Source organism: Antennarius striatus, chromosome 8 (assembly GCF_040054535.1).
Source record: "Antennarius striatus isolate MH-2024 chromosome 8, ASM4005453v1, whole genome shotgun sequence".
In the NCBI taxonomy this organism is placed as follows: domain Eukaryota; kingdom Metazoa; phylum Chordata; class Actinopteri; order Lophiiformes; family Antennariidae; genus Antennarius; species Antennarius striatus.
Window position 1 is genome coordinate 57519 of NC_090783.1, and position 26848 is coordinate 84366.

At 52.0% G+C, this 26848-nt stretch overlaps 2 protein-coding genes and 1 pseudogene across 4 annotated transcripts; 1 reads left to right on the forward strand and 2 right to left on the reverse strand.

Moving 5' to 3' along the window:
* Nucleotides 1-1296: 1296 nt before the first annotated feature.
* Nucleotides 1297-6374, reverse strand: tmem178a (transmembrane protein 178a). The gene is made up of 4 exons (XM_068320636.1): nucleotides 5464-6374; nucleotides 3849-3962; nucleotides 3495-3632; nucleotides 1297-3262 (listed from the first exon to the last, which is right to left on the reverse strand). The coding sequence occupies exons 1-4, from the start codon at nucleotides 5963-5965 to the stop codon at nucleotides 3021-3023; spliced, it is 996 nt and encodes a 331-aa protein (XP_068176737.1). The 5' UTR covers nucleotides 5966-6374; the 3' UTR covers nucleotides 1297-3020.
* Nucleotides 6375-21191: 14817 nt separating this feature from the next.
* On the forward strand, nucleotides 21192-23744 carry LOC137600656 (post-GPI attachment to proteins factor 4-like). Of its 3 annotated transcripts, none has more exons than XM_068322390.1 (2): nucleotides 21192-21344; nucleotides 21847-23744. In XM_068322390.1, the coding sequence occupies exon 2, from the start codon at nucleotides 21894-21896 to the stop codon at nucleotides 23067-23069; it is 1176 nt and encodes a 391-aa protein (XP_068178491.1). In that variant the 5' UTR covers nucleotides 21192-21344; nucleotides 21847-21893; the 3' UTR covers nucleotides 23070-23744. The 3 variants fall into 3 exon arrangements, with proteins under 3 accessions (XP_068178491.1, XP_068178492.1, XP_068178493.1); XM_068322391.1 differs by having other exon boundaries at nucleotides 21225-21322; XM_068322392.1 differs by having other exon boundaries at nucleotides 21270-21326.
* Nucleotides 23742-25669, reverse strand: LOC137599858 (serum response factor-like; annotated as a pseudogene).
* Between the last annotated feature and the right edge of the window lie 1179 nt (nucleotides 25670-26848).

Below are 26848 nucleotides of genomic sequence, written 5' to 3' on the forward strand. Positions count from 1 at the left end.
ATTCAAAATTTTACCCTGACCTACTTGTCAAAGTAGGTCAGGGTCAAAGATCAAAGCTAGTGCTCTGACCTACTGTCATAGATCAAAGCACCAGCTTTGATCTATGGTCTTACTCACACTGGCCTTCTCCCTCGTCTTTCTATCTTTCTATCTATCCGGTTCCTGAGTGTACAAAAGTTGAAATTTGACCTTGACCTAGTTTTCTCAAGGTCATCATCTCATCTTCATCCCCTTTGCTGCCTGAGTCATGTGTTTTTTGTTTTATCTTTCTATCTGAACGGTTGTGAAGATATTTGGTGACTAACGGACCGACACACAAGTCATCACCGCTCTGAAGCGGGATGTAAAAATAACCTTACACCCTAACCCCCGCTACCTGAACCCAACCCCCCCCCCGACCCTAACCCAAAGCCCAACCTTAACCCCCCCCCTCCCAAACATCCTAAACCTAACCACCCCACACCTTAACCCCACCACCCACCCCACTCTCTGTATGAAGCAACCAGTCACAGGGGCCATCAGGACCCCCTAAATGCCTACTTGCCCTTCCTTCCTTACGTACATTCCCTACCTTCCTTACCTAGATTCCCTACCTTCCTTACCTACATCCCCTACCTTTCTTACCTACTTCCCCTGCCTTCCTTATCTACATCCCCTACCTTCCTTACCTACATCCCCTACCTTCCTTACCTACATTCCCTGCTTTCCTTACCTACATTCCCTACTTTCCTTATCTACATCCCCTACCTTCCTTACCTACATTCCCTACCTTCCTTACCTACTTCCCCTACCTTCCTTATCTACATCCTCTACCTTCCTTACCTACATTCCCTACTTTCCTTACCTACATTCCCTACCTTCCTTCCTTATCTGCCCTACCTTCCTTATCTACATCCCCTACCTTCCTTACCTACATTCCGTACCTTCCTTACCTGCATGGTCTACCGTACTTGCCTACATTCCCTACCTACATAGCTACCAACCCCCCTCTGAGCAGCTAGTCACGTGATTGACACACTATGAGGACAGCCAGCACCGATGGATGCGGACCAGGATGGAATGTTTTTTGAAGGTTCTGTTCATGACCCAGAACATTCCTGCTGGACCTGATTGCAAAAAAACTAAATTTTATAAAGTACTGAAGCACACGAGTCTGTGAAGCACGTGCTGCGTTCAGGGACCGCTGCACTATCCGTGCTGCCAATGCCCTGCTGAGGCATTGACTGTCAGACGGTCTTTGAGTTGCCTGAAGGGCCTCAGGGTATCCCAATAAAACACAGAGAACGTCATCGCCAAAAGGTTTACATCATTTATTCATGTTGGAGAGACAAGAGCATCCAGCAGAGGGCAGCACAGGGTATATCAGCTAACATGGAGCATTAGAGGGTATGATGGGGTCTATCAGGGAATCAGAAGGTATGATGAGGCATGACGGGGTTGCAGAGGGTATGATGGGGTCTATTAGGGTATCAGAAGGTATGATGAGGTATCAGAAGGTATGACGGGGTAACAGAGGGTATGATGAGGCATTAGAAGGTTTCACGGGTTATCAGAGGGTATGATGGGGTCTAAAGGGGTATCAGACAGTGTAATGAGGTATCAGGAGGTTTGATGGGGTATCTGAGGGTATGATGACGTATCAGGAGGTATGATGGGGTAACAGAGGGTATGAGGAGATCTGTCGGGGTATCTGGGGGTATGATGAGGTATGACGGTGTAACAGAGGGTACATACTGTATACCGCAGGATATCTAAGCTCCATGATAATAACCAAGCACCAAGCAGCAGCACTGAGGGTGGACCAGCTGATCCCCTGCTGCTGCACCAGGAGGCGGGTAAAGGGCGTGTCGCAGTCCTGACCCGTTCTGTTCTACGTTACCCAAACATGTTCACCGATGTTTGGATGTTCATCGGTTTGAACTATAATACTGTTGGTCATAGGCATCACATCAGAACACTGGATTTATATACATGTGTCTGGATGACACAACCCTCTACCAGGACATGCCTTCAGTCTGATCAGGTAGGTGCTGCTTCAAGTCATCATGTGACCACCTGGTCTTCGCAGGAGAAACTTGTCTCTGATATCATAAATCATGACGACTTCCTAACGGCCTACACTCGACCGTCCTTCAGTGGGACACGTCCGTCTGGTCAGCAGGAGACGTCTGGAAGGTCCTGCCTGCTTTAAAGATCGTTTGCCTTGAGGGTATTTTAGCATTCAGCCACTGGAGTCTGATCGACCTGCGCGTTTGGATCATCAGGATTCCAGTTTGATCTCAACCTGAAGACCTTCATCTTGGTCGTCACTGTCCTCTAAGTTCTGGTTCAGACTTCCACATTCTGACCCCTTCCAGCTATGATGCCACCAAAGACAGAGACCTGGAACTCCAGGCTGAGTGAACTGGTGTCTCCTCTGGCTGTAGAGGACCTGGACCAGCCGTGGAGGACCTGGACCAGCATTGTGGAACCAGAAACAGCCCGGTGATATTTACTCCCTTACTATGGTATTACTTACCTTGACTATTTTGTGCTGCTTTCACTGTTGGTTCTGGTTTTCAGTTCTGGATTTGGACTGAGGGAGTTCAGTATTTCAGTGTGCAAAAATTTAACCAATCAGGTGAAGTCAAGTTCAAGTGATGTTCAGGAGATGATAAGAGAATCTCAATGAATGTCAACACTGATTTTGGCGTAGTTCTGGTGTAAACCCAAAACGTGCTCAGACTGACTGAAACAGGAGCCGATCGGCTCTGGAGATACTTCTACTGACATTAAGAAAAAGCAGGACGCTGATTGGCTGCTGTGGTATGATTTTCACATGCTGTACCCGACCCACCCTGAACTCCACCTGTGTGTGTGTGTGTGTGTGTGTGTGTGTGTGTGTGTGTGTGTGTGTGTGTGTGTGTGTGTGTGTGTGTGTGTGTGTGTGTGTGTGTGTGTGTGTGTGTGTGTGTGTGTGTGTGTGTGTGTGTGTGTGTGATGTAGGCGTTGAAGTCTCCTGGCCTCAGGTGCCTGGCGGCTCAGACCGACGACTCCCGGGCGGTTTTGGTGCCTGACCCTCCGGCCCTGGACAGGAAGGGGAAGGTGGCCCCGATGAACCCCGCGGCAACCGTCAGACCCAGACTGGCCCAGGCGCACCTGATGGACCAGCCATAGCCGTGATCCACATCTGAGGGCAGGCCGTAGATAAAGGGAGGGTTCCTGGAGAGGTCGTAGGTCACGCTGGCAGCGTAGGTACACAAGGAGATGGTGCAGAAGATTCCTGTAGAGATCAGAAACCAGATCAGAACCAGAACCATGTAGTCCTGGTCTGAGCCCTGGACCCGGGGGGAGGACTCACCCATGAGCCCCGGACCGGGAGAGGACTCACCCGTGAGCCCTGGACCCGGGGGAGGACTCACCCGTGAGCCCTGGACCCGGGGGAGGACTCACCCGTGAGCCCTGGACCCGGGGGAGGACTCACCCGTGAGCCCTGGACCCGGGGGAGGACTCACCCGCCATGAGGAACAGGAGTCCCGACACGTGCTGGGTCAGACTCTCCTCCCAGAAGAAGCCCACCGAGGCCACGATGCTCCCACACAGCAGGACGGCGGCCGCCATCCCCAGGAACCCTGCGGTGATCCGCCGCAGGTCTGCACACAAAGCAGAGCGCGTTACCATGGCAACGGTCCCTCCATTCGTTACATAACACTGTCACCGTGTTTCCATGGTAACCAGAAACAACCAGAGCATCTACAGTGGAGAAATGTTCACTGGTCGTCAATGAAGGCCTTCAGTGATTGATCAGCGATCAGAGTGTGTGTGACTCACGCAGGTATTGATCAGTGATCAGTGTGTGTGTGACTCACGCAGCAGGTGCCACTCGTCCTGTTGGATGGTCCGGGTCAGGTTCAGAGGGATGTTCCTCAATCTGATTGGCTGTGAGAAATGATATTTGACAGGTGTGCAGCGATCAGCGATACCTGCAGACAGGAAGGTGACATTAGCTCTGTCCAGCTAGCAAGCTAGTCCAGCTAGCATACTAGTCCAGCTAGCGCAATAGTCCAGCTGGTGCGCTAGTCCAGCTGGTGCGCTAGGACAGCTAGCGCGCTAGTCGAGCTAGCATGCTAGTTCCACTAGCACGCTAGTCCTATAGCTGTTGAAACACATAAGTTGTATTTATGGGTAATTATATACAGAAATAAATGAATATATGTACACCTAACCGCCCCCCCCCACACACACACCCTAACCGCCCCCCCCACACACACACCCTAACTGCCCCCCCCACACACACACCCTAACTGCCCCCCCACACACATACACACCCTAACCGCCCCCCCCCACACACCCTAACCGCCCCCCCACACACACACACCCTAACCGGCCCCCCCACACACACACACCCTAACCACCCCCCCACACACACACACACCCTAACCACCCCCCCACACACACACACACCCTAACCACCCCCCCACACACACACACACCCTAACCACCCCCCCCCACACACACACCCTAACTGCCCCCCACACACACACACCCTAACTGCCCCCACAAACACCCCCCCACACACACACACCCTAACTGCCCCCCCACACACATACACACCCTAACCGCCCCCCCCACACACCCTAACCGCCCCCCCACACACACACACCCTAACCGGCCCCCCCACACACACACACCCTAACCACCCCCCCACACACACACACACCCTAACCGCCCCCCCACACACACACCCTAACTGCCCCCCCCACACACACACCCTAACTGCCCCCCCACACACATACACACCCTAACCGCCCCCCCACACACACACACCCTAACCGCCCCCCCACACACACACCCTAACTGCCCCCCACACACACACACCCTAACTGCCCCCACAAACACCCCCCCACACACACACACCCTAACTGCCCCCCACACACACACACCCTAACTGCCCCCACAAACACCCCCCCACACACACACACCCTAACTGCCCCCCACACACACACACCCTAACTGCCCCCACACACATACACACACACCCTACTTGCCCCCCACAAACACCCCCCCCACACACACACACACCCTAACTGCCCCCCACAAACACCCCACACACACACACACCCTAACTGCCCCCCCACATACACATACACCCTAACTGCCCCCCACAAACACCCCACACACACACACCCTAACTGCCCCCACACACACCCTAACTGCCCCCCACAAACACCCCACACACACACACCCTAACTGCCCCCCACAAACACCCCCCACACACACACACCCTAACTGCCCCCACACACACCCTACTTGCCGCCCACAAACACCCCCCCACAGACACACACACACCCTAACTGCCCCCCACAAACACCCCACACACACACACACACACCCTACTTGCCCCCCACAAACACCCCACACACACACACCCGTTACTGCCCCCCCCACACACACACATTCACACATACACACACACCCCCGTACCCCTGTCGATCAGCTTGTCGATGTCCCGGTCCCGCCCCCGCACGTAGCACTTGGCCCACAGGCCGGCGTGCGTGGAGAAGAGCGGCCTCCCGCACTCGGTCTCCAGGATGCCCATCCCCAGGATGGCCCTCCAGTTCTCCAGCAGCTCCTCCTGGCGGCTGCCCACGTGGACGGGCTTCATGCGCGCCACGTCCCGCTGCCGCGCGCCGCCGCCGCCGGTGTCCACCAGCGGCAGGTGGTAGATCGGCATCTCCCGGTTCTGCTGGCCGTTGGAGTCGGAGCCCTGCCGGTCGCAGTTGGCCTTGTGCCCCCGGGTGTCGGTCTCGTACCAGTGGTCGGTGGAGATGGCGGCGACCAGCAGCAGCAGCGACAGCAGGCTGAGCAGCAGGCTGACCGCCGACACGGTCACCGTCACCGGGCGGGCCCGCTGCATGCTGGGGCCATGGAGGGGCCCGGTGCCGGTTCCGGTCCTTCCGTCGGCCGCTTTACCGTTACTGGGCATCTTCTGTGTCCATCCTCGCGCTCTCACCGTTCACCGTCTGCGCTACCGAGCGTGTTGTCATCCCACCGACCGACTGCGTCAAAGGACCGGGGAGAAATACCGGAAGATCACCGGCCAGCCTTCAAAATAAAACACCGCTGGACATGCACAACTCACAATCACAATGACCAACAACAACACGTCTGTAACAAAACACGTCTGTAAAACAACAACACGTCTGTAACACTACAACACATCTGTAACACAACAACATGTCTGTAACACAAAAACACGTCTGTAACACAACTTGTCTTTAAAAAAGACGTCTGTAACACAACACATCTGTAACACAACAACATGTCTGTAACACAACAACACGTCTGTAACACAACAACACGTCTGTAACACAAAAACACGTCTGTAACACAACAACACATCTGTAACACTAGAACACGTCTGTAACACAAAAACACGTCTGTAACACAACTTGTCTTTAAAAAAGACATCTGTAACACAACACATCTGTAACACAACAACACGTCTGTAACACAACAACACGTCTGTAACACAACAACACGTCTGTAACACAACAACACGTCTGTAACACAGCAACACGTCTGTAACACAACAACACGTCTGTAACACAACAACAAGTCTTTAACAGAACTTGTCTTTAAAACAAGATGTCTGTAACACAACACATCTGTAACACAACAACACGTCTGTAACACAACAATATGTCTGTAACACAACACATCTATAACACAACAACACGTCTGTAACACAACAACATGTCTGTAACACAACAACATGTCTGTAACACAACAACACGTCTGTAACACAGCAACACGTCTGTAACACAGCAACACGTCTGGAACACAGCAACACGTCTGTAACACAGCAACACGTCTGTAACACAACAACACGTCTGTAACACAACATGTCTAACACAACAACATGTCTGTAACACAACATGTCTAACACAACAACACGTCTGTAACACAACAACATGTCTGTAACACAACACATCTGTAACACAACAACACGTCTGTAACACAACAACACGTCTGTAACACAACAACAAGTCTGTAACAGAACTTGTCTTTAAAACAAGACGTGTGTAACACAACACATCTGTAACACAACAACACGTCTGTAACACAACAACATGTCTGTAACACAACAACATGTCTGTAACACAACAACACGTCTGTAACACAGCAACACGTCTGTAACACAGCAACACGTCTGTAAAACAACAACACGTCTGTAAAACAACACGTCTGTAACACAACAACATCTGTAACAAAACAAGTCTGTAACACAGCAACACGTCTGTAAAACAACATGTCTGTAACACAACATGTCTGTAACACAACAAAACATCTGTAACACAACAAAACATCTGTAACACAAGAACACGTCTGTAAAACAACACGTCTGTAACACAACGTCTGTAACAAAACACGTCTGTAACACATTAACACATCTGTAACACAACAACACGTCTGTAACACAACAAAACGTCTGTAAAACAACAACACGTCTCTAAAACAACAACATGTCTGTAACACAACAACACGTCTGTAACACAACAACACGTCTGTAAAACAACAACAACACGTCTCTAAAACAACAACACGTCTGTAAAACAACACGTCTGTAACACAACAACATCTGTAACAAAACAAGTCTGTAACACAGCAACACGTCTGTAAAACAACATGTCTATAACACAACATGTCTGTAACACAACAACACATCTGTAACACAACAACACATGTGTAACACAACAACACGTCTGTACCACAAGTACTCGTCTGTGACACAACACATCTGTAAAACAACACGTCTGTAACACAACAACATGTCTGTAACGCAACACGTCTGTAACATAACACATCTGTAACACAACAACACGTATGTAAAACAACACGTCTGTAACACAACAACACGTCTGTAACACAACAACACTACTGTAACACAACAACACGTCTGTAACGCAACACGTCTGTAACACAACACGTCTGTAACACAACAACACGTCTGTAACATAACACATCTGTAACACAACAACACGTCTGTAACATAACACATCTGTAACACAACAACACGTCTGTAAAACAATACGTCTGTAACTTGATTCTAAACATGAATTCCAAACACCAAACATATATTTGATTCTTATTGTGAAATTGAACAGGAAGATGATTGTATGACGTCACAGCTGCTGACTTGACGATCTGACTGGGTGTGGATTGTTTGTCTTCACTGCGCTCCACATCCTCTGAAGGCTGCAGCGCCAAGACGTCACAGCGGAGCGACGAAGCCCGACTCATAGAGTTCTTCATCACCATCATCATCACCATCACCATCATCATCACCATCATCACCATCGCCATCATCATCACCATCATCACCATCATCACCATCATCATCACCATCATCACCATCATCATCACCATCATCATCACCATCATCACCATCATCATCATCATCACCATCATCACCATCATCACCATCATCATCACCATCATCACCATCATCATCACCATCATCATCACCATCATCACCATCATCATCATCATCACCATCATCACCATCATCACCATCATCATCACCATCATCACCATCATCACCATCATCACCACCACCATCATCAGATTAGTCATTAACACATGTTAGATGTTATGACAATAATAATGTGACATGTAACGTGTGAATCTGGTTGATCACGTTTCTAATGAGATGGTGTTGATTCAGGCAACGTGAATTTAACAAGCCAATGGCTTCGACCCGTCAGGCCTTTCTTTTCTTTTCTTCATCACCGGCGGTTCGTCTCCTGCTGTTCCAGCTCCACACTTAAAGAGGAAGTCTCACCTTCACTCTTTAGCCACTTCCTGGCACTGAGCTTTAGCTCCTCCCCCTGACAGGCTGTATGACATCATCATGCTGTTTAATAAAATAGTGTTCATTGACTTCAGAACCATCGTTAACATTAAATAACCAACCAGCTTGTTGAGGATGTTTCCATGGCAACCCAAAAGCTTTAGCTAATGTTAGCTACTGTTAGCATGCTAACATTTACTAATTACCTCCTTCCTTATTTCCATTCACGCACCTGAACACAGGCGCTCAGGACACGCCCCTGATGGGTGGGTTAAACAATGCAGCTCGGCGGTTAACGGGGTTGGGCTCTCCTTGGCTCAGCACGCCCCCCCCCTGTCAGGAAGCATTGTGCCATGTGACCTTGGTGTCCTGGTGACCGTGTCCTTCTGGGACGTCTCCGGTGACGGCGTCTCCTCCTCACTCACCGTGACGGCAGATAAGACCCAGAGTGTGTCCATTAAGGTGATCAATAATTCATGGCCACCCCCACCGGACGCCCTACTTCCTGTCACACGCTCCTCCTGCTCTTCCCATCACCCGACACTCTCCCACCTTCACTGTGACATCTTTAATTGAAGTATTGATCCTTGTCTCCATCAATCAGTCTGCTGATAGAAAACATAACATGACATCATCCATGACAGACATTCCAGGAGAACAGTTACATCCACTGTAGTTACATCCACTGTAGTTACATCCACTGTACAGTTACATCCACTGTACAGTTACATCCACTGTAGTTACATCCACTGTAGTTACATCCACTGTACAGTTACATCCACTGTAGTTACATCCACTGTAGTTACATCCACTGTAGTTACATCCACTGTACAGTTACATCCACTGTACAGTTACATCCACTGTACAGTTACATCCACTGTACAGTTACATCCACTGTACAGTTGGTTCTTTGTTTGGTTGTTTGGTTAGTCAGTCAGTTAGTTAGTTAGTTAGTTAGTTAGTTAGTTAGTTATTTAGTTATTAATGCTCTACCTCAGCTCTGGGGTTCCAGTTTGCTTCACCGATCAATACCTGTGCTCACCTTTTCCCATGATCCACTGCTTCACCCTTGTGAGGACATGTGTCATTAGCATTGTTAGCATCGGACTGAGGCACTATCAGAACATATTGATTACCTTCCTCAAGCTCATATCGATCAACAGGATGCGGCCTCACCTTCATCAAGGTCGTCATGAGGTGCATTTTGATGAGCACCCAGAGGTGTGACATCATCACCGCAGGGGAGGGGCCACAGAGGTCGGGATGGAGGGGGACCCAATCACACCTGTGTCCTATCAGGTCCTCAGATCCGCTGTATTCAAGATGTTATCAATAATCACCCCCATCATTCAGAAGACATCCTGTCTGTGTTCAAATGACCATCAGCATTTCCTGCAGCCTTTCAAAATAAAATGAGCCAATAGGATAAACCAGGAAACAATATGTTAACACCCCAGGAGGGAAGCAGGTGGGAAGCAGGTGGGAAGCAGGTGGGAAGCAGGAGTTCTGACAGACCGGTCCCGGGTCCTCAGGACGACGTGAACCCAGGACCTTCTGGCTGTGATGTCATTCTCTGGGTCGATCCATCATGCTGAGCAGACTCTTCATCAGTCTTCCTCGTTATTTTTCTGATCAGCTCTGATCGATCGATTTGTTGTGCTGTGTGTGTGTGTGTGTGTGTGTGTGTGTTTTTGCTGAGGACTTTACCCATGATGGGCTGTCAACACTGCAGCTATCGCCAGTGCCTGTTACTATAGCAACAACTAGTCTGAGCCTCAAGGAATGGCCAATCAGAAAACATGTCCTTGTGTGTGTTTGTATGTGTGTGTGTGTGTGTGTGTGTGTGTGTGTGTGTGTGTGTGTGTGTGTGTGTGTGTGTGTGTGTGTGTGTGTGTGTGTGTGTGAGTGCCTCTCAGCAGGGAGACGTTCTTTCCTTCAGCTATGAATGCCTCCAGGCGGCCGCATTTAGCCCTCCATCCGCCCTCAGCTGTCGCCATGACGACGCCCACACAGCCCCTTTCCTCGCAGCCGTGGCGACAGCTGGGCGTCGCCTTTAGTGATGGTGCCAGGCCTAACCCCGCCCCACCTCCACTCACTGTGAGGACGACACCTTGACCTCAGCCTAGCTCCACCCCTTACAAAGTGAGGAAGACGCCCTAACTCAAACTCCGCCCACAGTCAGTGGGGGCGGGGTCTCAGACTCCCTGCACACTTAAATCCATGAGTGTTTTTTGTTCATGTCCTTATGTGTTTTAATGATCATTGAAACGGTTTACATTTGTTATTTTAACTGATTTCAGATTTTAAAGTGTATGACATTATCACTAGTGGTGACATCATCGCTAGTGGTGACATCATCCCTAGTGGTGACGTCATCATGCGAGTGGAGGGGAGCTGTTACATCATCTATAAATCTCTCCTTTGAAATTCATTCTCTCCCTCACTTCTTCCTCCTCTTCATCATGTTGACATGAAAACTAGTCGTCTGTGCTTCGGCTAGCGATGCTAACCTGGAAGCTAACAGACGTTCACTTCCTGCTCAAGGAGGGACAACACCTCAGAATGTCCTCATCAGCTCCCGTGTCTCCTAGCAGCTGATTTATTGATGCTTTTACCACAGCGATCAATCTGAGGCTGTCAGCGCCCCCTGGTGACGAAACGACCAAACACATCGTCTCTAGAAGACCAGCCACCAAACAGATGATTGATAAACGATCAATCAACTAATCAGAAAGATCATTCCTGCTTGAGCAGGAAGTTGTCTTACCCATCATGAAGAAACATGCTGGTGTACTGGGGTGTGATAAGGTACTCTGTGGTGTAGTGGGGTGTGGTAAGGTACTCTGTGGTGTAGTGGGGTACTGTGAGGTACTCTGGTGTAGTGGGGTATGGTGAGGTACTCTGGTGTAGTGGGGTACAGTGAAATACTCTGGTGTAGTGTGGTACAGTGAAATACTCTGGTGTAGTGTGGTACAGTGAAATACTCTGGTGTAGTGGGGTACTGTGAGGTACTCTGGTGTAGTGGGGTGTGGTAAGGTACTCTGTGGTGTAGTGGGGTGTGGTAAGGTACTCTGTGGTGTAGTGGGGTACTGTGAAGTACTCTGTGGTGTAGTGGGGTACTGTGAGGTACTCTGGTGTAGTGGGGTGTGGTGAGGTACTCTGGTGTGGTGGGGTACTGTGAGGTACTCTGGTGTAGTGGGGTGTGGTAAGGTACTCTGTGGTGTAGTGGGGTACTGTGAGGTACTCTGTGGTGTGGTAGGGTACTGTGAGGTACTCTGGTGTAGTGTGGTACAGTGAAATACTCTGGTGTAGTGTGGTACAGTCAAGTGCTCTGGTGTAGTGGGGTGTGGTGAGGTGCTCTGGTGTAGTGGGGTACAGTGAAATACTCTGGTGTAGTGTGGTACAGTGAAATACTCTGGTGTAGTGTGGTACAGTGAAATACTCTGGTGTAGTGGGGTACTGTGAGGTACTCTGGTGTAGTGGGGTGTGGTAAGGTACTCTGTGGTGTAGTGGGGTGTGGTAAGGTACTCTGTGGTGTAGTGGGGTACTGTGAAGTACTCTGTGGTGTAGTGGGGTACTGTGAGGTACTCTGGTGTAGTGGGGTGTGGTGAGGTACTCTGGTGTGGTGGGGTACTGTGAGGTACTCTGGTGTAGTGGGGTGTGGTAAGGTACTCTGTGGTGTAGTGGGGTACTGTGAGGTACTCTGTGGTGTGGTAGGGTACTGTGAGGTACTCTGGTGTAGTGTGGTACAGTGAAATACTCTGGTGTAGTGTGGTACAGTCAAGTGCTCTGGTGTAGTGGGGTGTGGTGAGGTGCTCTGGTGTGGTGGGGTGTGGTGAGGTGCTCTGGTGTGGTGGGGTGTGGTGAGGTACTCTGGTGTAGTGGGGTACTGTGAGGTACTCTGGTGTGGTGGGGTGTGGTAAGGTACTCTGTGCTGTAGTGGGGTACTGTGGGGTACTCTGTGGTGTAGTGTGGTACAGTGAAATACTCTGGTGTAGTGTGGTACAGTCAGGTGCTCTGGTGTAGTGGGGTGTGGTGAGGTGCTCTGGTGTGGTGGGGTGTGGTGAGGTACTCTGGTGTAGTGGGGTACTGTGAGGTACTCTGGTGTGGTGGGGTGTGGTAAGGTACTCTGTGCTGTAGTGGGGTACTGTGGGGTACTCTGTGGTGTAGTGTGGTACAGTGAAATACTCTGGTGTAGTGTGGTACAGTCAGGTGCTCTGGTGTAGTGGGGTGTGGTGAAGTATTCTGATGACACCACCACCTCTGAGAATAAACCAGTCTGACAGCATAAAAATCAAACGTGACTTTAATATAAGGCTGATGCTGTGAGGTGTGTCTGGGGGGGGTCGTGTCATGTGACTGTCAGTCTTCTTTGGATTGGGAACATCCAAACTGATGACCTGCAGCTCTGTCAGTTTGCTGCTGCTCTGCTGACTGATCACCATCTGCAACAGAAGGACCAATCAGTGGAGTCCTACCGATAGCGGTCCTACCAGTGGCGGTCTACCGGTGGTGGTCCTACCAGAAGCGGTCCTACCGGTAGCAGCCCTACTGTTGGCGGTCTTCCTGGTGGTGGCCCTTCTGATGGCGGCCCTACTGGTGGCGGTCCTACCGGAAGCGGTCCTACCGGTAGCAGCCCTACTGTTGGCGGTCTTCCTGGTGGTGGCCCTGCTGATGGCGGCCCTACTGGTGGCGGTCCTACCGGAAGCGGTCCTACCGGTAGCAGCCCTACTGTTGGCGGTCTTCCCGGTGGTGGCCCTGCTGATGGCGGCCCTACTGGTGGCGGTCCTACCGGAAGCGGTCCTACCGGTAGCAGCCCTACTGTTGGCGGTCTTCCCGGTGGTGGCCCTGCTGATGGCGGCCCTACTGGTGGCGGTCCTACCAGAAGCGGTCCTACCGGTAGCAGCCCTACTGTTGGCGGTCTTCCTGGTGGTGGCCCTTCTGATGGCGGCCCTACTGGTGGCGGTCCTACCGGAAGCGGTCCTACCGGTAGCAGCCCTACTGTTGGCGGTCTTCCCGGTGGTGGCCCTGCTGATGGCGGCCCTACTGGTGGCGGTCCTACCGGAAGCGGTCCTACCGGTAGCAGCCCTACTGTTGGCGGTCTTCCCGGTGGTGGCCCTGCTGATGGCGGCCCTACTGGTGGCGGTCCTACCGGTAGCGGTCCTACCGGTAGCGGTTCTGCCAGTTGCAGCCCTACCGGTGGAGGTCCTCCCGGTAGCGCTGCGGTCCTACCGGTAGCGCTGCAGTCCTTCTGGTGGCGGCCCTACCGGTGGCGGTCCTACTGGTAGGTGGCGGTCCTGCCGGTGGCGGTCCTACCGGTAGGTGGCGGTCCTGCCGGTAGTGGTCCTACCGGTAGGTAGCGGTCCTACCAGTAGGTAGCAGTCCTACCGGCAGCAGTCCTACCGGCGGTAGCGGTCCTTCCGGTGGTGAGCTTGCTGGTGCCGGTCCACCGGTAGCAGTCCTACCAGTAGGTATCAATCAATCAATCAATCAATCAAGTTTTATTGATATATCTCTTAATCATGACAGCAGACATTTCAAAGCGCTTTAACAGACAGAAACCCAACTGAACCCTCCAGAGCATCAGAGACAGTGGAGGGAAAAACTCCCTCATTGAGGAAGAAACTCCGGGCAGGACCCAGACTCTTTTGGGCGGCCATCCGCCTCGACCGGTTGGGTGGAGAAGAAATCAAAGGAAGATAAGAACAGCATCAGAGAGAGAGAGACAGAGAGAGAGAGACAGGCCAGATAGAGACAGTATCAATATGGTGAAGGTTGATAAGGTCAAGGTGGCAGTCCTACCTGTGGCGGTCTACCGGTGGTGGCCCTACCAGTAGCGGTCCTATCGGTAGGTAGTGGTCCTACCAGTAGGTAGTGGTCCTACCAGTGGGTGGTGGTCCTAGCCGGAGGCGGTTCCACCAGAAACGATCCTACCGGTAGGTTGCAGTCCTACCAGTCAGTAGCGGTACTACCGGTAGCGGTCCTGCTGGTTGCAGTCCTATTGGTGGCAGCCCTACCGGTGGCGGTGGTCCATACGGCAACAGCGAGACCAACGACAAAGGCCTAAGGCTCTTGGAGTTCGCCAGGTACAACAATTTGATGCTGGCAAACACACTTGGCCCCCATCAGGCCTCCAGACGATGGACCTGGCACAGCCCCTGTGGAGTATACCACAACCAGATCGACTACATCTTGGTCAAGAAACGCTTCCTCTCAAGCGTGAACACCAGTGGGACGTGCAGCTTTCCAAAAGCAGATATTGGGAGTGATCACAACTTTGTCCTGATGTCATTCCGCCTGCGTTTAAAGACAATCAAAAGCTCCAAGTGCACTAGACTGAACTTTGATATGGACAAACTGCGAGATCCTGAGGTGGCAGAAGCGTTCAAAGCAATGATAGGAGGGAGGTTTGCACCACTGCTCACCCTGGGCGCAGAAGGAATTGACAACAATACCATGACCAACACTTTGAACACAGTCGTAACCGAAACAGCCAAGGAGATTCCTTCGCAAACTCCGCCCAAAGAAAAAACCTTGGGTCACTAATGAACTGCTAGACTTGTGTGACGAGCGGAGAGCCCTGAAGAAGAGTAAGAACTCACCTGAAGGATCTGACGCCTATAGAGAGATCAACAAGAGCATCAAGAAAGGCATGCAGTCAGCAAAACAGAACTCGATTGAGGGAAAGTGCCAAGAAATTGAGAACAGCCTGAATGCCAACAACAACACCAAGAAGGCATATTAAACTGTTTAAGAGCTAACAAAACCAAAGCAGACCAGAGTCTCTGAAATCGAAAGCAAGACCGGTATACGCCTATCGGAAGAACAAAAGATCTTGGACAGATGGACTGAATACTGCTCTGAGCTCTACAACCACACTCTAAGCGGTGATCCAACAGTCTTGACGTGTCCTCAATCGACGGAGGAAGAAGACACACTCCCTATCCTTCGTGAAGAAGTTGAGGCAGCAGTTCGTGCGCTGAAAAAGGGAAAAGCAGCCGGAGTGGAGAACATCCCAAGAGAGCTTGTGCAAGCAGGGGGACAAGCCATAATTGACACTCTCACCATCCTTTGTAATAAAATCTGGCAGAGTGGGGAGTGGCCTACATCATGGACCCAGTCACTCATCATCACCTTTCCGAAAAAAGGCAATCTACAACTGTGCCAAAACCACCGCATCATCAGTCTCATTAGCCATCCCAGCAAAGTCCTTCTGAAGATCTTACTGAATAAGTTAAAACCTCAAGCTGAACTGATCATAGCTGAAGAACAGCCTGGATTCAGGGCAGGGCGGAGAACCACAGAACAAATATTCAACCTAAGGATTATCAGCGAGAGATATTAGCAACATCTCTACCACGTTTTTGTAGACTTCAAGAAAGCCTTTGACCGGGTATGGCATGCAGCACTGTGGAAAACCATGAGAAAATACAACATAGGCCCTAACCTTGTCAGAGTCATACAACATCTGTACAGCAAAGCTACCAGTGCAGTTCTCTACAACGGAGCCATCGGAGACTGGTTCAAGACAACAATTGGAGTGCGCCAAGGGTGTCTTCTCTCTCCAATTCTCTTTAACATCTTTCTTGAGCGTGTTATGGCGGATGCCTTAGCTGACCACGAAGGAAGTGTCAGCATAGGAGGTAGAGCAATTACAAACCTTCGCTTTGCTGACGACATCGACTTGTTTGCTGGAGAAGAAAACAAACTTGCCAGCCTAGTTCAAAGGCTTGACAACACCTCCACAGCATATGGTATGGAGATCCATGCCAACAAAACAAAAATCATGACCAACAACAACAATGGCATTCTCTCTGACATTGAAGTCAATGGACAGGCACTAGACTGTGTGTCCAGCTTCAAGTACCTCGGAGCAATTGTGTCCAATGAAGGATCAAAGCAGGAAGTCCTTGCCAGAATGGCTCAAACGACTGCAGCCCTGGCAAAACTCAGGCCCAAATGGAAAGATACTAACATCAGTCTGACATCAAAAGTGAGACTGCTGCGCTCACTTGTCACCTCAATCTTTCTTTATGCTTGCGAAACATGGACCCTTACAGCAGAGCTGCAGAGGAAAATACAGAGTATAGAGATGAGATGCTACAGAAGACTTTTGGGTATCTCCTACACCCAACATGTCACTAATGAGGAAGTCCATCAAAAGATCAGACAAGCCATCGGCCCACATGATGACCTTCTATCCACTGTCATTAAGTGGAAACAGAGGTGGTACGGACACGTCACCAGGTCCTCAGGCCTTGCAGAGACCATCCTGCAAGGCACCATACAAGGTGGCAGAAGAGGGAGGCAAAGGTAAGGATGGGAAGATAACAGCATAGAATGGACTCACTTGAAACTCAGTGAGGCAATAAGAGCTGCTGAAGACAGAGAAGGATGGAGAGAGCTGGTGCCCCAACAACCCTTCGGGGTTACGGGATAGACTAGACTAGACTAAACTTAATCACATCAGCAGACGTTTCAATCGCTTTAACAGACAGAAACCCAACAGGACCTCCAGAAGAGACAGCAGCGGGGAAAACTCCCTCATTGAGGAAGAGACTCTGGGCAGGACTCAGACTCTGGAGGGTGGAGCCAGACTCTGGAGGGCGGAGTTAGACTCTGGAGGGTGGCCATCCTCCTTGACTAGTCGGGTGGGAAAGAAATACAATGGAGACAGAAAGAGACAGACAGGTAGTCTCTGTCTAGACTTTAGGTCTAGACGTGGGGTCTTGCTGCTTCCAGGATGCGTTCACTGACTCCTACGTTCTTTTCTTCTACATTTTTTCCCCACCCAACCTGAACCCGAATCCATCCTGACACGCCCACGTTTGGGTTTTGTTTGCCTCCAGGTCCTCTACTCGTGGCCAGGTGTCACGACTGATGGTGTATTGTTTCACGCTGGGGTGATTGGAGACGACACAATAGCTGAGCCACAAGCGATAGGTCCCCATCGGACCGGCTCTAGTCCAGGTGTTGGTAGTAACATCATAGTACTCAACATAATTGATGTCACGGCCGGAGCAGCCACCCACGGCAAACAGCTTGTTGTTCATCACTGCATTGTCAAAGTGACTGTGGGTGTTCAACATGGGGGGTATTTCATTCCGCTGGTCGGTCTCTGGGTCGTAGGCCTCAACACTTCTTAAATAGTTGTAGCCACCGAGCTGTGAGAACAAAATAAAATAGTCAGGTGAGTGTTTGGGTTCAGATCAAATTTAACACATTGTGCAGCGTGTTAAACCTTCAGATTGTGAACACGGCATGTGTAACACCAACTGGACACCAACCAGAGGACATTGTCATTCTGTCAGCTCTACTAGATAGAATCAGGTGCTGGCCTCAGTCTAGGTTAACAAACGTAAATCTGGACAGACAAGCAGAAACAAAGGAAGGCAGTCAACAAACATCACTGTTCTTGGCAGAAGCACCAGAAAAGATCATTTTTCTCTCATTTCTCATTTTCTACTCTTTTGTTTTATAACATTGATGAGTTCTTATTTGTACAAATATCGAATAACCTCCAGCATATAGTCTAGTCCACAGATGTTTAAATGAATAGCTAACAATGTTTCCTTTCAGCGTTAGAACAACTCCAGAGCTATTTCCCACTGCTCTGGACCTTCACTCACCTTCTTATTGAACGCTGCACAACCAGCATGACCTCTGACATCATTCATGGGTTGAATTAGACTCCATTGGTTCGTCACAGGTCTGTAGCGCTCTGCAGTGTTCAGTTCTTGTTTTTATCACGACCTCCTAACGCATAAATATATCCATCCAAAACAGCAACACTCACATAGCAGCGGCGCTGGTTCATGGGTGCTGCTTCACTCCAAACTCATCTGTTCACATCAAACTTGCGCACGCTGTTGAAATCTTCCTACCCATCATGCCCACCAACGCAGTAGATGAACCCATCGTGGTAGACAGTGCCATGGTAGCTACGAGGCTTTTCCTGATGGTCTGTAACGTCCAACCAGCGATCAGCACGGACATCGTAAACCTGGGTGATGTTAGTTATGTTACCATCGGTGCTCCGGCCCCCAGTAACAAAAATGATGGCGTTAGGTAAACGAGGACGAGCAGCGAGGTCAGAGAGAAATCTCCTGGACGGTGTGTTATTGGACATCTGACGTTTGAGGCGCAAGACGTTATCTAGAGTCGTCACCTTGAGTCATCACCTTATCGTGGTGGAGGGGTTTGTGTGTCCCAATGATCCTAGGAGCTAGGTTGTCTGGGGCTTTGTGCCCCTGGCAGGGTCAACCATGACAAACGGGTTCTAGGTGAGGGAACAGACAAAGGACAACTCACAGACCCCTCATGATGAATAAAAACAATGGACCACGTTTTCCCTTGCCCGGACGTGGGCCACCGGGGCCCCCCTCTGGAGCCAGGCCTGGAGGTGGGGCTCGAAGGCAAACGCCTGGCGGCCGGGCCTGCACCCATGGGGCCCGGAGGGACAACGTGGGTCCCCCTTCCCATGGGCTCACCACCTGTGGGAGGGGCCATGGGGGTTGGATGCATTGTGAGCTGGGCGGTGGCCGAAGGCGGGGACCTTGGCGATCCGATCCCCGGGTACAGAAGCTGGCTCTTGGGACGTGGAATGTCAGGAGCCCGACCTGGTGTGTGAGGTGGAGAAGTTCCAACTAGGTGTAGTCGGGCTCACCTCCACACACAGCTTGGGCTCTGGTACCAGTCCTCTCGAGAGGGGTTGGACTCTCTTCCACTCTGGAGTTGCCCATGGTGAGAGACGCCGAGCAGGTGTGGGTATACTTATAGCCCCCCGGCTTGGCGCTTGTACATTGGGGTTCACCCCGGTGAACCGACGGACACCGATGCAGTTCTCTGGAGTGAGGTGCTCTAACAGGAAGCTGTGGCATGACTCTACAATGCCAGTTATAAGCAAATAGTCAGCTGCTATAAGTAGATCTTGAACGTTGTCCTTTGTCACAGAGACAGAACCTGAGTATGTAAAGTCAATGATGACCTCCATCACGTCTGCAGATGCGTCTGGGATGGTGAAACGTGTTCCATCACCTGTGTGTCGGAGGAAAAGGGCCCTGTGAGTAAACAAAGGTCATTAGGTAGCTGTAATACCACATCACATGACCTAACTGAAAAAAATCAAACAAACAATGCTAAATCATGTGGCGTCATGTGGGCAATGACATCATAACCTGGAGGACTGTGATTGGGAGGAACAGCCTGATCGGAACCAAATGTTCAGTTGTTGGACTTCTCTGCTGGCCACAGTTGGTCCATAACTAAGACTGTGTTTGAGCATCAGGGTCTCCAGAACCCTTGGTACCAGTGAAACCCGGGTCACAGGTCAATGAGTCACCTGGTAGTCCTGTCAGCTAATTTACAGTCAGATGTTCTTGACACTTGGGTAAAGAGAGGAGCTGAGCGGTCAGCTGATCTCCACCTGGTGGTGAGTGTGATCAGGGTGTGTGAGAAGATCGACTACAACGATCAACTTACATTGATAATCAATAAATTACTCACTCAAAGTATGGACAGCAGTTAACCATGATGCTCCTGTGGACATTAAGACCGACACCCCCAGCACAGATGACTCCGTCACATGAAGGGTCCTCAGCTCATCTCAAACTTGACATTTTTGAATTAGTTTCCTTCACAATACCAACAGCTGCTTGTTCAAACTGTCAATGGGTTTATGTAGAGAGATTAGAGATCATAGAGGAGATTTTAGACATTAGAGAGATGAAAGACATTGTGGTGGAATGTTCAGATTTGAATGTTAAAGGGACAGTAAAGTTAATTTTAGGCCTGTGTGAGTAAGACCACAGATCAAAGCTAGTGCTTTGATCAATGACAGTAGGTCAGAGCACTAGCTTTGATCTTTGAACTATGCTAGTAAACATTTAATGTCTGAATTGATTGATAGCATGTAATGACAGAGATATGTGTTGATTCTGTTGGACGGGAATTTCACAAGCCTAATGTCTTCTACCTGTCAGCCCTTTACTTTTTCGGATGTTGTTGTCGATGTTGTAAATGTGATGAAGGTGTGAAGTCTGTTATATTAACATGTTATATTAACATGTAAAAAATAAAATAAAATAAAAAATATAATAAATGCATTCAAATGTTTTCATAAAACTACTTTTGGATTTATTAATCAGTGGTTCATTGAACAAAAAGAATTAATGTACTTAAATTATCTGAATGTGTGTAAACACGTTAACCCGCTGGTTACGTCATCTGTTTGTTGTTTAGAACTGTAATAATAACAACAATCAATAATTATAACTACCTGTTTGTTTACGGTTTTTATGTTTAAATAAAGCTTTAATAAAAAAACCCTCCTCTACGGTCTGCCCGGTAGCTCCACGGAGCTGCAGCGACACCTGGCGGTGGGCGGGGACGTATCGGGTCTCTTCCGGTAAGTGTGGTTCTACTTCCGGTTAGTGTAGCTCTACTTCCGCATCTGTGACGACACGACGGCGAGCGGACGGCGGCTCAGCGGTCCGTGAGTCTTCCTGTTCCTGTGAGTCTTCTTCGCGTTTTATCCGTCAGCTAGCCTAGCGGTCAGCTAGCCTCACGGTTAGCCTGCTGCTCGCTAGCCTTCACGAGCTCAAAGCGCTCTGCCGGTAGCGATTTGCATCACTTCCTGTTCCCTACTTCCTGTTTCCTGTCGTTGTGCCTGCTAGCTTCTCAGACCGCAGTTTTAGCTGTTTTTAAAGCAGCACGAGCCTCATTATTGTGACCAATCACCGGTCAGCACGTGCGACAGCTGTCCCGTTAAGCACCGCGCCGCCTCGCGGTTCGGTAACGACCCACCGGAGCCCGTTAGCACACACTTAGCCTAGCGGCTAACGGCGTCTATCCGGTGCTAGCGGCTTAGCCTCCGGTGGTGACGTCACGAGTCAGTTATGGGTCTGAACCGCTCTGAAGTGACGTCACCGGTCCCCCTCCGGTCAGAGAGCCCCCCAGGAGGGACTCGGGTCATGTGACAGCCGTGGCTCTGACACTCCGGTCTCTCCCTGCAGACCCGGACCCGCTGAGACGCCCCCTGCTGGTCGGGTTCTCCGCCCCGATGCGGCGGCGGTGGTGCAGCGCCCCCCGGTGGTCCAGCCCGGCGGTGCAGCTGCTGGTGCTGAGCGCCGGGACGCTGTGCGCGCTGCTGCCGCTCTGCCGCCGGCTGCCCTTCTCCTACTTCTACCTGCGCTCCGTCTACCTGGACGCCATGAGCGAGGAGGCGCTGCAGGACGGCTTCCGGCGCGGCCAGGACGCCCTCCGCTTCTGGCGGGGCGTCCCCGCCTCGCCCTCCGGGTTCAGGGACGTGACCCCGCGTCCGGAGCTGCTGGTCGCCGTGGTGACGGCCCGGCGGAGGGAGGGCGGCGAGCTCCACTACCTGCTCCGGGTGATGCAGCAGCTTAGGGTCCTCCTGGAGGATTGTGGGCCGCGGCGCTGCGCCGAGGTGCTGGTCTGTGACGTGGAAGGCGGGCCCCTGGACAACCCGGACGCCGCCCGGCTGGAGGGCCACTTCCAGGTGATCCGGCGGACCCCCCAGGAGCAGGAGCGTGACCGGGGGCGGGTCAACACCTTCGAGCGGGAGAAGCGGGACTATGTGTTCTGCCTGCGGAGGGCGTGGCAGCTGGCGGCGCCGCGGAACCTGCTGGTCCTGGAGGACGACGCCCTGCCGGGGCGGGACTTCTTCGCCGTGGTGCGTGACCTGCTGGGGCGGAGCTTCGCCGCCCACACGCTCTACGTGAAGCTGTACCACCCGGAGCGGCTGCAGCGCTACTGGAACCCGGAGCCCTACCGCCTGCTGGAGTGGGTGGGGCTGGGCGTGGTGGGGGCGTCGGCGCTGCTGCTCGCCCTCCCCCGCTGGAACCCGTGCGCCCTGGCCTTCACGCCCTGCCCCGCCCACCTCCTGCTGCTCACGCTCTACTTCATGGCGGCGGCGGAGCTGCTGGGGCGGCACTACCTGCTGGAGGCGCGCCGGCTGTCCCCCCAGCTGTACGCCGTGTCGCCCGCTACCGAGTGCTGCACGCCTGCCATGCTGTTCCCCGGCAACGCCTCCCAGCGGGCGGCGGCCTACCTGGAGGGCGTGGCCTGCTCCAAGGGCAACGCCAAGGACACGGCACTGTACCGGCTGGCGCGGGCGCGGCCCGGGGAACACGCCCACAGCGTGGAGCCCAACCTGGTCGCCCACATCGGGGCGTACTCCTCCGTCAGACCCAACCCCCCCCGACCCAAGCTCCTCTGAGGGGGGGGCGGAGTCTAATAGATGCTAACAGCATTAGCATTGTTAAGGCAAGTGGGCCTCAGGGTTTCCATCGATGGGGGCGTGGCTGATCGGTGGTGTGACCTCTGACCTGTGACCCCCCCCAAACCCCTCCTCCTCACTCTGATTGGTTCTACTGATGAAGCTGTTTAATCCGATGCTGTCCGCAGCCGTCGCCATGGAGACGGGCTGGAGGCGGAGTCTTTCTTCACTAGCAGCTAAGCTAATATGAGGCTAACATTAACTGATGGCGCTCATAACACAAACACACTCTATGCTAACGTTATCTTAGCTCAAGGTTAGCAGTACACGAGGGTTTACCTCTGGATCACATAACGTGCCTTTAGCTTGTGTCTTAGCGTGTGTCTTAGCTGCTGAACCCCTGAGATGAAAGCTGCTTCCTGATTGGTTGTTTTGTTCTCAGTGACCCCTGACCTCTGTGGGGGCATGGCCACACGTCACATGATGCTGGTTGTGTTGTGCTCTTGCTGACTCCACCAATCCGATGCTGTTTTTTTTTCTTCACTGCTGCTTTATTTAAATTCACCGATCACATCAGTTATTGATAAGAAAAGGTGGTGATTGATTTGGGATTATTGATTCTATTCTGCAAACGTTTGATCTGTTTCCTGTCAATAAAGACTAAATAAACAGGAAGTTGACATCTGCGTTACTTTATTTATCCATTAAGTGTGACTGTGTGACGAGCTGGCGTCTCCTCCGGGGTGTACCCTGCCTCTGCCCCGAAACCCTAACAGGTCCCTGACGAGTCCCTGACAGGTCGATGGGTCCCAACCCAGCTGGGTTGTGTTCCATTGCTCTGAGCGTTACCTTGGAGACGTCGGCGCCGCTGTCCACCTCAGACACCTTGTAGGTGAGGTCGGTCTCATGGAAGCCCGTGGCGCACATCCTCTGGTCGGAGGACGGGTCGGGGTGCGGCGGAGAGTCTGGGGAGTTGAGGCAGGTCTGGATCAGAGCATTGCCTGTTTCCGAGGTGATCATGGGCTGCAGCTTCCTGGTGGCGAAGGTGTACACGTGACCCGTCTCGCTGGCCACCAGCAGCAGCACCGGGGTCCCGGTGAGCGTGGAGAGCTCGTACGCCTGAGGACCACAGCATGCAATCAGCCGGCGTTCAGGTGCAGCTACCGCCAGCAGGGGGCGGTGGCGAGTGAGACACAGCACCCAACACTGTTCACCCCCCAGTCTCACCCCAACTACCTCCTGTCACCCTTCTGCAGGAATACCCCCCCCCCAGCCAAGACTGATCCCTGTCGATCAGCGGCCCCAACCACTGATTATTACTACTGTAATCATTATTATTGATCGACTTCTTCCCCCTTTGATTGACATGATCAGTATTTCTCCTCCGTCGATCAACTGACTGGAAGTCGTTGTATTTAAAATAAACCTGATCAGTTCAGTCAGTTCAATAATGTAGCCGCAAGAGGACACGAGCCAGTGTCCTACTGTGCCGGTCCCAAGCCCGGATAAATACAGAGGGTTGGGTCAGGAAGGGCATCTGGTTCAGTCTGACCCTACCCCGGTTCAGTCAGTTCAATATCATTATTTATTGGTTAATTTAAAATTTCAAATCCACCCTTAACAACAGAAATGTGGAAATCAGGGGCCACAGACACAGGGGCCACATGGGAGTCACAGACACAGGGGCCAGAGACACAGGGGCCACAGACACAGGGGCCACATGGGAGTCACAGACACAGGGGCCAGACACAGGGGCCACAGACACAGGGGCCACATGGGAGTCACAGACACAGGGGCCAGAGACACAGGGGCCACAGACACAGGGGCCACATGGGAGTCACAGACACAGGGGCCACATGGGAGTCACAGACACAGGGGCCAGACACAGGGGCCACAGACACAGGGGCCACATGGGAGTCACAGACACAGGGGCCAGAGACACAGGGGCCACATGGGAGTCACAGACACAGGGGCCACATGGGAGTCACAGACACAGGGGCCACATGGGAGTCACAGACACAGGGGCCAGGGATACAGGGGCCACAGACACAGGGGCCACAGACACAGGGGCCACATGGGAGTCACAGACACAGGGGCCACATGGGAGTCACAGACACAGGGGTCACAGACACAGGGGCCAGAGACACAGGGATCACAGACACAAGGGCCAGAGACACAGGGGCCACATGGGAGTCACAGACACAGGGGCCACACACGGACCTTCTTCATGGTGCCGGTCTTCCTCTGGCTGAAGGTGGTGTAGCTCCTCAGCTTGTTGTGGATGAACTCCATCCTGGTCTTCACCCTCCCGCGGGTCTTCTTCCCGGGCCTGGCTTCCGGTGCTCCACCGGTGACCACGCCGTGACCCCGGCTCAGCCCTCCGGTGAGCCGCCCCGCCCCCTGTCGCTGCTCTCGCGCTTCCCGCCCCTCCGGTCGTCCCCGGTGTCGGAGTCCCGGTCGTCGCCCCCCCCGTCCTCCACCCGGAGCCGGTGGCGTCTCGCGGGTCGGCGGTGAGCCCGGTTCTGGTGCCCATCGCCTCCCGCCGGAGCGAGCAGCAGCGCTGCCCCGGGACCGGAAGTACCGGAGCTAAGGCCTAACTGTTAGCAGCAGTTAGCAGAAGTTTCTGTGTCCGTCGGGAAGCCCGCCGGGCCCCGGTCTCCCGATCACCGGACGCGGAGCGGCCACAGCCCGCCGGCGGGAGAACCGGAGCGCGTCTCGTCCATGAAAGAGAACCGGTTCGGACGGAAACGGAACCGGAACCGGGGGGTCAGCGGGCAGAGACTGGATCACTCCGCTCCGCAGGAAATGTGCAGCACGCAAATCCGTCCGCTCCGGAACGTAGCTCTGACCCAGAACGTCACGTGTTCCATCAAGAACGTCGCGTGAGTCAGTCCCACGTCACGTGGATTCAGGCTGCGCGGACTAACACCTCATCACAACGTGGTGTTCGGTCAGTCGAAACTACGTTCACAGAAAGAAACAGATCTCCGTTTATGGCGCCGACACTCCTTATAAGGGCACAGAAAAACTACAAACACGATTTATTATCTATCTTCTTCTCCTTTGGGCTTTTCCCTTCAGGGTCTCCACAGCCAATCAGTGTCCTCCATCTAACCCTGTCTTCTCATCCTCTTCTCTCACACCAACTACCTTCATGTCCTCTTTCACTACATCCATAAACCTCCTCTTTGGTCTTCCTCTAGGCCTCCTGCCTGGCAGTTCAGAACTCAGCATCCTTCTACCAATATATTCACTATCTCTCCTCTGGACATGTCCAAACCATCTCAGTCTGGCCTCTCTGACTTTATCTCCAGAACCTCTAACATGTGCTGTCCCTCTGATGGACTCATTCCTGATCCTATCCATCCTGGTCACTCCCAGAGAGAACCTCAGCATCTTCATCTCTGCTACCTCCAGCTCTGTCTCCTGTCTTTTCCTCAGGGACACTGTCTCTAGACCAAACAACATCGCTGGTCTCACCACAGTTTTGTACACCTTTCCTTTCATTTTAGCTGAAACTCTTCTATCACACATCACACCTGACACTTTCCTCCACCCGTTCCATCCTGCCTGGACACGCTTCTTCACCTCTTTTCCACACTCTCCATTGCTCTGGACTGTTGAGCCTAAGTACTTCAAATCCTCCACCTTCTTGATCTCTTCTCCCTGTAACCTCACTCTTCCACTTGGGTCCCTCTCATTCACACACATGTACTCTGTCTTACTGCGGCTAACCTTCATTCCTCTCCTTTCCAGGACAAACCTCCACCTCTCTAGCT